Source organism: Haliotis rufescens, unplaced genomic scaffold (assembly GCF_023055435.1).
Source record: "Haliotis rufescens isolate VD_foot unplaced genomic scaffold, xgHalRufe1.0.p SCAF_1, whole genome shotgun sequence".
Taxonomy (NCBI): domain Eukaryota; kingdom Metazoa; phylum Mollusca; class Gastropoda; order Lepetellida; family Haliotidae; genus Haliotis; species Haliotis rufescens.
This window is the reverse complement of record NW_025963779.1, coordinates 76,690,358-76,704,165: the sequence shown is the minus strand read 5'-3', so window position 1 is coordinate 76,704,165 and position 13,808 is coordinate 76,690,358. Positions and strand designations below refer to the sequence as shown.

Below are 13,808 nucleotides of genomic sequence, written 5' to 3'. Positions count from 1 at the left end.
GAATATATATTTCTGTGGAAAAAATGAAATTTTCTGTCACGAAGATTACATTCTTGCAAGGTTTGTTTTCATAAAGAGAAATATTTAGGCTCATAGTTTTAATTTAAAAAGTATCTGGTCTATCCCAATTGCGTGAATCGATGCTCATGATATCAATCACTGGATTGTCTGGTCAAGACTCGATTATTAACAGACCGCCGTCATATGGCTGGAATACTCCTGAGTGCGGCTTTAAGCAACAGACCAACCAACTAACGGGATCGGGTCCGAGTAGTGTAGATCGAAGCTCATGAAATCAATCACTGGATTGTCTGGTCCAGATTCGAGTATTTTCAGACAACCGACATATAACTGGAATATTGGTGAGTGTGGTGTTTAACAATAAACAATCACTCATATATAGAGCATTATATTCTCGGACACGGAGTTGGTTACTAGCATAGATGATATGTTTGTTCTTACATAAGCTCAGGCATAATAATACAACATGTGTCAAGTCATGTGTCACGTTTTACACGTAATCACATACATAGGAATGTAAGCAATAAAATTATTTCAATAATCATAAGAAATATTGAGTCCATTGTACGTTTCCGACTATTTTCATGAGCATGTTTATAAATCACTACAAATTAGTGTTGACACCAGGTGATCGCCAAATGGTGATCGTATCCTGCCCCATCAGTGGCACCTGTCACAAACACATGCAAAGGCAAGTCCAAAGTTCACCTGAACAACCACGACAACAAGTAAAATTGGGAAATTGCATCGGACATCATTTTTGTCACTGAAGCATAAAAGTTTGAAATGTCCTCTAAATGTCAACCAGAAAAGGTTTTAAAAGATTTACTAACGACTGGAATTATGTAACCCTGATCAAACAACTGTGAGTCATATAATGCATTGCCTGAGTCTTGATATAGCTTGCTGTAATAGCATTTCTTGAGTCTCGTGTACATAAGATGGCCGGAAGTCGTCTGTTCGGAGTGTTGGAATACCATGCTCCTGTTATGGTCGAACGATATGACCCGTTGAGATAGTTGAGTGGACAAGACAAAGAGAAACTCAACGATGACATCAAGTCCATACATCGAAAGAAAACGCAAAGGTGGAACTTTGCTGTCGAAGAACTGACCGTAAAGAAAAGGCTAGAAGAATACGTCCACTGCGACAGGACACAAAGACTGTATATATACCAAGCGCAAGCTAGAGTACTGGGACACAGAGCTCCTCGACAACAGACGATCCACATGATCTGCTATCAACCAGGAGATTCCCAGCACGGCTGCCGCCTGTGTTATCAACCCAAGAGATGTCACCCTCAGACCCTGCGAGACGAGCTCCACAAACGTGAGTGAATGATTAAGTTGGGTTTAACGCCGCTTTTAACAGCATTCCAGTTATATCACGGCGTGTCAGCTTAATGTGGGAGGAAAGCCCGAAGTGATGCAGATCTCAGACGTTTACCATTTCGGCGAAACCCACGAGCACGGGTATGGTGCTGACAGACATAATCGGGGCAAACCGGGATTCGAACCCACAATCATGGTTTTCTGGCGTGCCCAAGGGACGCACAGGGAATAACGGCGCCACTGGCAAACGGCTGTCTGAGCAATTTCTATGTACACAGTTGATATTTGAAAATACATCGAAGACCGAGGGTTGTACACGAACTTTCAGTCCGTAAAATCCTGTACACCATGCACGCTACAGGCGCACGTAACCAATGTATCATTACGTGTTCGAGTTACAAAGACACGTGTTTCGTGAAATACTGCCCGTACTTAAGTGGTATACCAAAGTTCTATACGTGTAAGACAAAAAGCACTTGGATCTAATTCCGACTGAACTATTCTTCAAAGCGGCGTAAAACACTCACTCACTCACTCACTCACTCACTCACTCACTCACTCACTCACTCACTCACTCACTCACTCACTCACTCACTCACTCACTCACTCACTCACTCACTGTTTGTGGACCCTTCATAGATGAATGTGAGGAAATCAAGAACAGTTCTGAAGAGGATGCATTATGATTGCTTCATGTGGGAAGCAGCCATCTGTGAAAGGTTACAGGATGTCGGCCACATATAATATGTTGACGAGAGCAATTTACACCCCGGAGACACATTCGCGCATTTGATGACCTATAGCACCAACTATGACCTATATCATCAACTATGACCTATAGCACCAACTGTGTACATTACAGTCAAGTGACACTGGGCGTCAGGGAAGGCATTACAACGCTTGTCATGTGGTAGATGCGTGATCAGGGACAGCAGTTGGAGATGTGTGGGGTCAAGGCTGCCATGAGTCTCTGGTTTCCTTTTTCGGGGGTTTACTGGTTCAGACATCTTATCAAACAAGTTTTAGACCTACACGTAATGTCTGTATTGGGCCTGGCACATACGTAAACACATGTGAAGGCAAGACAAAACGAACGTGCACAATGTAGGGGGAGAGGGTGTTTAGGTAGTTTTATGACGGGGAGAGGGTCTACAGGTAACTCATTTGTCACGTGTACAATGTGGAGGGGAGAGCGTGTACAAGTAACTCTTTTGTCACGTGTACAATGTGGAGGGGAGGGGGTCTACAGTTAACTCGTTTGTCACGTGTACAAGGTGGAGAGGAAAGGGTCTACAGTTAGCTCTTTTGTCACGTGTACAATGTGGAGGGGAGAGGGTCTACAGTTAACTCCATTGTGACGTGTACAATGTGGAGGGGAGAGCGTGTACAAGTAACTCTTTTGTCACGTGTACAATGTGGAGGGGAGGGGGTCTACAGTTAACTCTTTTGTCACGTGTACAAGGTGGAGGGGAAAGGATGTACAGTTAACTCTTTTGTCACGAGTACAATGTGGAGGGGAGAGCGTGTACAAGTAACTCTTTTGTCACGTGTACAATGTGGAGGGGAGAGGGTCTACAGTTAACTCGTTTGTCACGTGTACAAGGTGGAGAGGAAAGGGGTCTACAGTTAACTCTTTTGTCACGTGTACAATGTGGAGGGGAGAGGGTCTACAGTTAACTCTTTTGTCACGTGTACAATGTGGAGGGGAGAGGGTCTACAGTTAACTCTTTTGTCACGTGTACAATGTGGAGGGGAGAGGGTCTACAGGTAACTCTTTTGTCACGTGTACAAGGTGGAAGGGAGGGGGTCTACAGTTAACTCTTTTGTCACGTGTACAATGAGGAGGGGAGAGGGTCTACAAGTAACTCTTTTGTCACGTGTACAATGTGGAGGGGAGGGGGTCTACAGTTAACTCCATTGTCACGTGTACAATGTGGAGGGGAGAGGGTCTACATGTAACTCTTTTGTCACGTGTACAATGTGGAGGGGAGAGGGTCTACAAGTAACTCTTTTGTCACGTGTACAAGGTGGAGGGGAGAGGGTCTACAGTTAACTCCATTGTCACGTGTACAATGTGGAGGGGAGGGGGTCTACATGTAACTCTTTTGTCACGTGTACAATGTGGAGGGGAGAGGGTCTACATGTAACTCTTTTGTCACGTGTACAAGGTGGAGGGGAGAGGGTCTACAGTTAACTCTTTTGTCACGTGTACAATGTGGAGGGGAGAGGATGTACAAGTCACTCTTTTGTCACGTGTACAATGTGGAGGGGAGAGGGTCTACAGTTAACTCTTTTGTCACGTGTACAATGTGGAGGGGAGAGGGTCTACAGGTAACTCTTTTGTCACGTGTACAAGGTGGAGGGGAGGGGTCTACAGTTAACTCTTTTGTGACGTGTACAATGTGGAGGGGAGAGGGTCTACAGTTAACTCTTTTGTCACGTGTACAAGGTGGAGGGGAGGGAGTCTACAGTTAACTCTTTTGTCACGTGTACAATGTGGAGGGGAGAGGGTGTACAGGAAACTCTTTTTTAACTTTAATGTGTACAATCAGGCGGGGAGAGGATGAACAGTTAACTCTAATGTCACGTGTACAATGTTGCGGGGAAAGGATGTGAAGTAAACTGTTATGTCACGTGTGCAAAGTAGTGGGGAAAGGGTGTACAGTTAACTGTTATGTCACGTGTGCAAGGTGGTTTGGAAAGAGTCTACAGTTAACGATTATGTCACGTTGACAATGTGGCGGGAAAGGATGTACAGTTAACGTTTATGACACGTGTACAAGGCGGTGTGGAAAGGGTGTACAGTTAACTGTTATGTCACTTGTGCAAGGCGGTGGGTAAAGGGTGTACAGTTAACTGTTATGTCACGTGTACAAGGTGGTGGGGAAAGAGTCTACAGTTAACTATTATGTCACGTTGACAATGTGGCGGGAAAGGGTGTACAGTTAACGTTTATGACACGTGTACAAGGCGGTGTGGAAAGGGTGTACAGTTAACTGTTATGTCACGTGAAGAAGGTTGCGGGGAAAGGATGTACAGTTAACTGTTATGTCACGTGTGCAAGGTGGTTGGGAAAGAGTCTACAGTTAACTATTATGTCACGTTGACAATGTGGCGGGAAAGGATGTACAGTTAACGTTTATGACACGTGTACAAGGCAGTGGGGAAAGGGTGTACATTTAATTGTTATGTCACGTGTGCAAGGCGGTGGGGAAAGGGTCTACAGTTAACTGTAATGTCACGTGTACAAGGCGGTGGGGAGAGGATGTACAGTTAACTGTTATGTCACGTGTACAAGGCGGTGGGGAAAGGATGTACAGTTAACGTTTATGACACGTGTACAAGGCGGTGTGGAATGGGTGTACAGTTAATTGTTATGTCACGTGTGCAAGGCGGTGGGGAAAGGGTCTACAGTTAACTGTAATGTCACGTGTACAAGGCGGTGGGGAGAGGATGTACAGTTAACTGTTATGTCACGTGTACAAGGCGGTGGGGAAAGGATGTACAGTTAACTGTTATGTCACTTGTGCAAGGCGGTGGGTAAAGGGTGTACAGTTAACTGTTATGTCACGTGTGCAAGGTGGTGGGGAAAGAGTCTACAGTTAACTATTATGTCACGTTGACAATGTGGCGGGAAAGGGTGTACGGTTAACGTTTATCACACGTGTACAAGGCGGTGTGGAAAGGGTGTACAGTTAACTGTTATGTCACGTGAAGAAGGTGGCGGGGAAAGGATGTACAGTTAACTGTTATGTCACGTGTGCAAGGTGGTTGTCTGTGATATTATAATCGTACGTGTCGTTACTCAGACAGTAATATTGTCTTGTGCACGTTCGCCCCTAGTTGGATACAAACATTTATATTTTTGATAAAGGTGATGAATTAATTACAGTTAATTTAATTAAATCTTTGGCAGCTTGTTTTTTTTTTGTGTTTTTGTCAACGTGTCAAACTATTAGCGCTAAAATAAAAAAATACAAACTGCAGAATTGTACCGTCAGTGCTTTATAGGATGATGACTAATATTCATTTGATATAGGTTTATAGTTAGAATGATTCTCATCCCTTCATTTTCACGTTTTACCTCTTAAACCTAATTTCCGTAATTGATAAAACATGAGGATCAACATATTCATCCGGCTTTTCGCTAAATAACTTAATAATGACCTATAGCTGTTTATTTGTTTGTTGTTTGGAGATCATTTTGTCCTCTCTTCTCTTTATTACGGTTGTAAGAGAGTATGGCGTGTGTCATTCTCCAGTAACCTTCACATATTGAAATGAAGATTTACTTTATGCAATGTGTAGATAATACCTCAGTTAAAACATGTCAAGGTAGGAAGTCAAAGGTAGAGATGGTGTAGACTACCCACGATCATGGTAGTTGCACAGACACACATTTTTGAGAACGTGGTAGATGCTCAGTCAGAGACATTATATACATGATCATGCGAAAAATACATGTACACGAATATGAAACTGTCCACTGAACAGGAACGTTTTTTGTGTGACGCAAATCAGTGTGTTGATCTACCTAAGAACACTGGACATTTGGGCGCCATATAGCTGGAACATTGCTGAGTGTGGCGTTAAACAACAATTAAACAAACAAACAAACAAATCATATGCATTTATATGCGGAATATCTGTAGGAAGAAGATTCTGTGGCTAACAAAAATGTATGCATGGTATAAACCTTCATCGGGCATCGCTGGATATTGCAAACATCGTCGTCACTGAATATATATAATGCATTATACAATATAAGGTACACAAGGAGGACCTGAGACGATGGGAGGGAATATTCAGTCTATTAAACATTACTGATATATAATGAGTGTTAATGTACGTGATGTAACATCCCCACGTGGGACACTGTGTAAACAACTCTGGTCGTTATCAATAACAAGCACTGGCATGGATAACACGTTTTTATTTACTCACATACTTACACCACAACGCGGGACATGTTCTTCGCCAACAGTGTGAATCGTACAGCTAAGCATCGCCACCGACAAGTTGGTGAAATGTTTATTATTCACTGATTCAGGACATTATCCAGACTCTCTAGATGCTCAAACACACCCATGTCGTGATTGACTGTATTTATGTATACCAGAGAGTTTATATCAGAGTTACACTCTCTGATTGTACTACCACTAATTATACTCTGGCAAGTTCTCTACTGAGATCGCCTTTTTGGTCCAGTGGATGAGAAGAAATTTAAGAGCGTCTGTCGATCCCCGGCCGCGTCACACCAAACTACTTGTTGTTTCCCGGCATTAACGGGTTAAATCAAGAATTGGTCGGCTCGTAGTCAGTATACTTACTTATCTCTCCCTCATGATGGTAAGGTAGTTCATATAAGCAGGACTGTTGTGAAGGAAAATCATAGTCTAGTAAATGTTTTCTAAATGTAAGGATGTTATAATGATTAAACGGGCCATTTGCCCGACTTGGACATATGACCGCACATATAACCACCGGGTCATGGTAATTTGTTACCCGTAGGGTGTTGCCGCCTACCTGGTCAGATCAGTCCAGATTCCGAGGTTACAATAGTTCCCCAGTACCCATGCTGGTCCCAGGAGGCGACCAAATGGATCGGGAGGACAGACTCGGTGACCTGGGTGCCGTTGTACAGAACAACCTTAGCGCTACGACTGACGTAAGTCTATGTTAAGGTATGGGAGTTACGATCACCTTAGCGCTAAGATCGCTTTGTACAACGGCACCCAGGTTGATTTTGAGTGTCACCGAACTCCGACCGACCCGATTGTTTCCAGGCCGTCGTCATATTTAGAGCTTGAAGGTATATTGCCAGATTATGTCTTATATATGATATATAACTTGTATAGATATATTGTCAGATTATGTCTTATATATGATATATAACTTGTATAGATATATTGTCAGATTATGTCTTATATATGATATATAACTTGTATAGATATATTGTCAGGTTATGTCTTATATATGATATATAATTTGTATAGATATATATTGTCAGGTTATGTCTTATATATGATATATAACTTGTATAGATATACTGTCAGGTTATGTCTTATATATGATATATAACTTGTATAGATATATTGTCAGGTTAATCTTATATATGATATATAACTTGTTTAGATATATTGTCAGGTTATGTCCTGTATATGATACATAACTTGTATAGATATATTGTCAGGTTATGTCCTGTATATGATACATAACTTGTATAGATATATTGTCAGGTTATGTCCTGTATATAATATATAACTTGTATAGATATATTGTCAGGTTATGTCCTGTATATGATATATGAATTGTATAGATATATTGTCAGATTCTGTCCTGATAATGATTTATGAATTGTATAGATATATTGTCAGGCTATGTCATGTACGCTTATATGATATACAACTTGTAGTGATATTTGTCAGATTAGGTCCTGAATATGATATGCAACTTGTATAGATATATTGTCAGGTTATGTCCTGTTAATGACATATACCTTGTATACATACATTGTATGACTTTGAATCAGTAGTTTGCTCCAGTGTGGTACGTTTACTGGTCATGTAATCCCCTTGTTTTTTTCTACAAATAGTCTTATATTCATTCCTTATTTGATGGTAATTCCGCAAATCTTCATTGTCTTTAGTTTTTCTAAATTTGTTAAGAGCACGACAGCGTTCATGTTTCATTATCAGACAGTCATCATCATGCCACGGGTTTCTCGTTTTACAAATATGTTGATGATTGTTATTATTATTCCTATAAGGTTTTTGCCTCTGTAAACGTTATACACTCTTGTCTATGTCAGTAAGAGCTTCTAAACTCGCTTTTTCCAGATTCGTTGCAATTTCGGACGATTCCAAATTATGTATGAACTGTTCCTTCTTGTTATCCCCCCAGGGGTATCGAACACGGCGGTCTGTTGATTGCGTTTCCGCGGAGCATTTGACCACAGGCGTTGTCATAGTTACAGGTAGATGTAGTGAGTCACATCGAGAAACAACCTCAAAATCACATATATGATAAAAAAAAAGTCAGATGAGCATACAACATAATCCATGGTACTACAACCATTAGGGCTGACATAAGTGTACTCTCCTAATTGGTTATCCGTACCTAGTCTACCATTCACTATGTGAATGTCTAATAGTAAGCATAACTCAAGAAGGCTTGCTCCATAAATGTTGACTACTTTATCGCAGGAATATCTTGGTTGGCAGAACCTTGGAAAATAATGTGAGTAACACCCATTATTATCAAGGAATGGGAAATGGGAATGGATATTATCAGTCAAATTTAGCATTTCTTTTGAGAAAACAATGCATATACTCTGTTCAAAAGTAACAATATAAATGACAAAATCAGTCAGAGAATTTCCTACTAAAACGATAATTCCACCTGATAAACGCCCATGTTTAGAAAGTCTGGTTGCAGGCACACTATATAACTGAAAATCAGAAAATATAGCACTGAATTCTATTTCTGTAGTCCATGTTTAAAACAAAGCTATAATGTCAAAACTGGTAACAAAGGTTAAAAAATCATCTTTACGTTTTTTTATTTTCAAGTCCGTCCACATTACATGAAAGGAATGACACTTTGTCTTGTCTATCACTACACTCGGGGCCCTGGCCACGCCGCTATTTCCCGGTTCTTTCTCTAGAATTCGATCGTAGGGACCGCTGGTTAGTGTCTGTGTTGATTCCTCTACCTATGGATCCGGACCGCCTCCGTGGTCTTGTGGTAGAGATTAAAAGATTGTACTTGTTGTTACCCTGTCTGGCGTTCGGCATTAAGGGGCTAAAACAAGGACTGGTCGGCTCGGAGTCAGTATACTGTGTCTGAGTGGGGTATTCATGTTAAACTGCGGCATGGTATCGGCATCAGTCCGGACTAGTACAAGCAGCCACACACACACATACACGTGCATGCACGTCGCTATATAAGTGCAATAATCTTGGACGCGACGTTAAACCCAATTTCACCTCACCACACCTATGGATCCTGGGCCCCTGCGCCCTGAACCTCTACCCCTAATCTGATTTGGAGTTTTGTTGGTGGAATCGGTTGTGTGGACTGGGAACGAATTGGACTAACCCTTGTCCTCGTTGTCCACAATAAATAGCCTACCTCCCTTATAGTATCCGCGCTTGTTCTCCTCTCTCAGACGTTTCAGTTTGTCACGCTGATTTCTTGTCATATCATTTGCAACCCCGATATATGACGTTTTGAGGTAACCTCGCATCTTTAGAACTCTAATTTTAATATCATTACAGACAAATCGGACAATTACTGGTCGTGGTTTACCGCTTACTCGTACCCGAGACGGTGTTCCAACTTCACTCACTGTTGCACATACAGTAAACTACGGTTATAACGAACACGCTTATAACGAACTAACGGATATAACGAACTAACGTTTTAGTCCCGACTATATGCTGTAGTTATGCTGTATATATGCTTATAACGAATTACGGTTATAACGAACTAAAATTAGTCGTCCCTTTGAGTTCGTTATAACCGTAGTTTACTGTATTTCTTTCTTGTTTTCCTCCATTTTGCTGAACAGTGCAGCCTTCAAACCCATTATTTGTTCCTCCACGGTCGGGCCTGGTTGCTTATCAATATCACCAGCAATGAGAAGTAGTCTTCTCAAGACAGTACATATTGCCAGGCAGACTGAAGGTGACAGATCATCACTTATTGTACTCGATGAGTGGCGGTATAAGGGGGTGAACATATCAACACTGTCAAAAGGGGTGTACAGTACGAACAAGTTGAGTTTTTTGGCACACGATAAAGTGGCATTGCCATTTTCAATCTCATTACCAACTGCGTGAGTTTAACCCCGTCAGCAAGCTGACAAGGTAAGGATGTCATCTGTGGGATGACTCCACGCCCTGCTTCATACACACAAAACGCCAGCTGTAAAAGTCGCCAGCAAATCCCCAAACACGAAGAATTATGTGAAAGAAATGTGTTTTATGTTTCATATGGTAATCATTTGGAATAAGAGCTACCTCACCTTGCCACCTGCCAGTCAATTAATCTGTGTTTAATCCCTCCATTGTTTGTGGATTATTCCGGAAGATTACCTTAGTTACCCTAGACAATACCTAGTAAATCCCCATACACGAAAATCGAAACGTCAAGTCATTTATCCATGACCAGAGCGACGTGGGGTCATATTCATCAACGACAATACCTTTCAGTGAAGCAGGCTGTTTAAATGTCCCAATTTGTGCCCTCCGCGTCGAAATATCCACACCCATGATGCCAGAAGATGTTCACACGGTGCTGACAAAATAGTCGTTGTTACCTTCTATTATACGGTATGTGCTATGACTAAAATGTATCGCGGCTCACAACAGGGCGTCTGTGGCCGTCCGCCATCTTGTCAATGTTTTATAAAAACACATAGATATATTGTCAGGTTATGTCCTGTATATGATACATAACTTGTATAGATATATTGTCAGGTTATGTCCTGTATATGATACATAACTTGTAAAGATATATTGTCAGGTTATGTCCTGTATATGATACATAACTTGTATAGATATATTGTCAGGTTATGTCCTGTATATGATACATGTATATGAATTGTATAGATATATTGTCAGGTTATGTCCTGTATATGATACATGTATATGAATTGTATAGACATATTGTCAGGTTATATTCTGTATATGATACATGTATATGAATTGTATAGACATATTGTCAGGTTATGTCCTGTATATGATACATGTATATGAATTGTATCGATATATTGTCAGGTTATGTCCTGAATATGATATGTAACTTGTATGGAGGTATTGTCAGTTTCTGTCCTGTATATGATATATGAATTGTATGGATATATTTACAGTTTATGTCCTGTATATGATACATAACTTGTAAAGATATATTGTCAGGTTATTTCCTGTATATAAGACTTGTTCAGACAAATTGTCAGGTTATGTCCTGTATATGATATAAGACTTATATAGATATATTGTCAGATTATTTGCTGTACTTGTTAATGATACATTTCTTGTATAGATTTCTTGTCAGATTATAACCTATTGTCAGATTGTTCTGTATATGATAAAGAACTTGTATAGATATCAAGTAGCTTGTTCCCTCTCGTAATTGATAGTTTCGGGACGTGCGTCTCCATCGCCTGTATTTACACATCAAAATTAAACTAACATGCACAGTCAATAACACTCCCACCGATAAAAGACCCAAAACAGCTCTGGTAATTCAATTTGCGAGAAAGTTTTATATTTTCAGCACGATCGTAAGCACAGTTCATTGTAAATAATATTCTTAAGAACATTAAATTGTCGATCCTTTCCTTTCAGGCCATCGCTAAGCAAACAGGGACATGCACGGCCCATGATGTAAGCAGCCACCACTACAATAGTTTTCCCCAAAACTGGCGAGCGTAGTACACTCCCGCTGTCCCACTTCATACTGGCCACTGATGGAAGCATGACGAACATATTCCGTCGCTCTTGAACTTATTGAAGTTACACAATTTGAAGAAATGCTACGTTTCATACTCTTGACATTTTTGTGCCAGTCTGTTGCAGAACAACCAAATGTCTTATTTCTGGTAGCAGACGACATGCGCCCAGACATTGAAGCATTCGGCCATGTTGACGGCATTGTCCGTCCCAAGATGCACACCCCTAATTTGGACAAGTTAGCCGGAAGGAGCCTGCTGTTAAAAAAGGCCTATGTCCAGCAAGCCTTGTGTGGACCAAGCAGGACATCACTTCTGACCAGCAGACGACCGGACACAACTCGGGTGTACGACTGTAAAACGTACTGGAGAACCTCAGGCGGTAACTTTACCACTCTCCCGCAATATTTCAAGGACAATGGATACAGAACAGTTGGAATCGGGAAAATATTTCATGGCGGCAAATCATCAAATCATCATGACCCCATGTCCTGGTCGGATCCTTATTTGGACGCACCTGATAAATACAAGAAGGACAAGCTGTTGATGAATGCTGTAAGTCAAGGACGGTTGAACAAACAACCTCTACAAGATACTTTGGTAGCGGACCATGCCATTGGTGTGTTACGTGATGTTGCGTCTAAGGCCCAAACTGGTAAGCAGCCATTTTTTCTTGCTGTTGGCTTCCGTAAGCCTCATATGCCGTGGACATTTCCCGACAGATTTCTGAAATATTACCCACTTGAGGACATTCCGATTCCGGATAATTATTATGCGTCAACTGATATGTCTAAGATTGCATGGCACACATACAAAAACATGGGAAGTTATAAGGACGTCAAAGCCTACAATCTGAAGAAGGTCGGATCATTCAATTTCACGTTTCCTCCAAGGCTAACTCGACGCCTTCGTCAGGCATATTACAGTGCAGTCAGCGCCACAGACTTTGAGCTCGGGCGTGTTATCAATGAACTTGATCGGCTAGGTCTATCAAAGAATACTATCATCTCCTTCTGGGGGGACCATGGCTGGCAGCTCGGGGAACACGCTGAGTGGCAGAAACAGACTAATTTTGACCTGTCGACTCATGCGCCGATGATGCTTCGCATACCAGGGAAAACAGACAGTGGGATAGTGTCAGAGGAGCTGGTGGAGTTTGTTGACCTGTTTCCCACTCTTGTTGATGCTGTGGGAATTCCAAGGCTTAATACATGTCCCAAAAATTCGAATAAGGTTCGACTCTGTACTGAAGGTACTAGTTTTCTACCACTGGTCGACAAACCCAAGCAAGCGTTGAAGAAAGCCGTCTTTTCTCAGTATCCTAGTGAAGGCCGTGGATTGATGGGCTACACAGTGACAACCAAGAGGTACAGGTACACAGAATGGGTGCCGTTCGTTGGTAGACCCCGTAGACCAAAGTGGTGGAGTGTGAGGGCGGCGGAGCTGTATGATCATCAGGTAGATCCGGCGGAGAATGTGCAGCAAGCTAACAAGCGTTCAAAGAAGAATCTGCGGCAAAGTCTTAGAAGGCAGCTGCGAAAAGGATGGCGGGCAACCACACCACAGTGAAGCAGAATGCAGGCATCCTACTTCTACAGGAGAACATGACTTGATGGAATATTGTCATTTGCCAAAACGCCAGAAACCATAGTCTGTTAAACCATTCTCAATATAAAAAATGAGTGTTTGGATATCATTAAAACAGTTAAGTTTGCTACATTTTTTGTGTGATTTTGTCTAAATACTTAAATGACCTTCTCTTGGTTGTTTGTTGTTTAACGCGGGACTCAGCAATATTCCAGCAATATGATGGCGGTCTGTAAATTGTCTGGTCCAGACAATCCAGTGATTAATATCAGTAGCATCGATATACGCATTTGAAACAGCGTGCCTGACCACCCGATCCTGTTAGTCGCCTCTTACAACAAGCATGGGTAGCTGACAACAATTGTAACTTCAATGTTATAACGACGTCTTAATGTCAGGCAAACAGTTATTTA

At 41.5% G+C, this 13,808-nt stretch overlaps 1 protein-coding gene across 1 annotated transcript; it reads left to right on the top strand.

The window, feature by feature from the left end:
- The first annotated feature begins 10,560 nt into the window (after nucleotides 1-10,560).
- LOC124118457 (iduronate 2-sulfatase-like) lies at nucleotides 10,561-13,522 on the top strand. The gene is made up of 2 exons (XM_048401144.1): nucleotides 10,561-10,687; nucleotides 11,705-13,522. Exon 2 carries the CDS (start codon nucleotides 11,890-11,892, stop codon nucleotides 13,375-13,377), a length of 1,488 nt encoding a protein of 495 aa, XP_048257101.1. The 5' UTR covers nucleotides 10,561-10,687; nucleotides 11,705-11,889; the 3' UTR covers nucleotides 13,378-13,522.
- The last annotated feature ends 286 nt before the right edge of the window (nucleotides 13,523-13,808 follow it).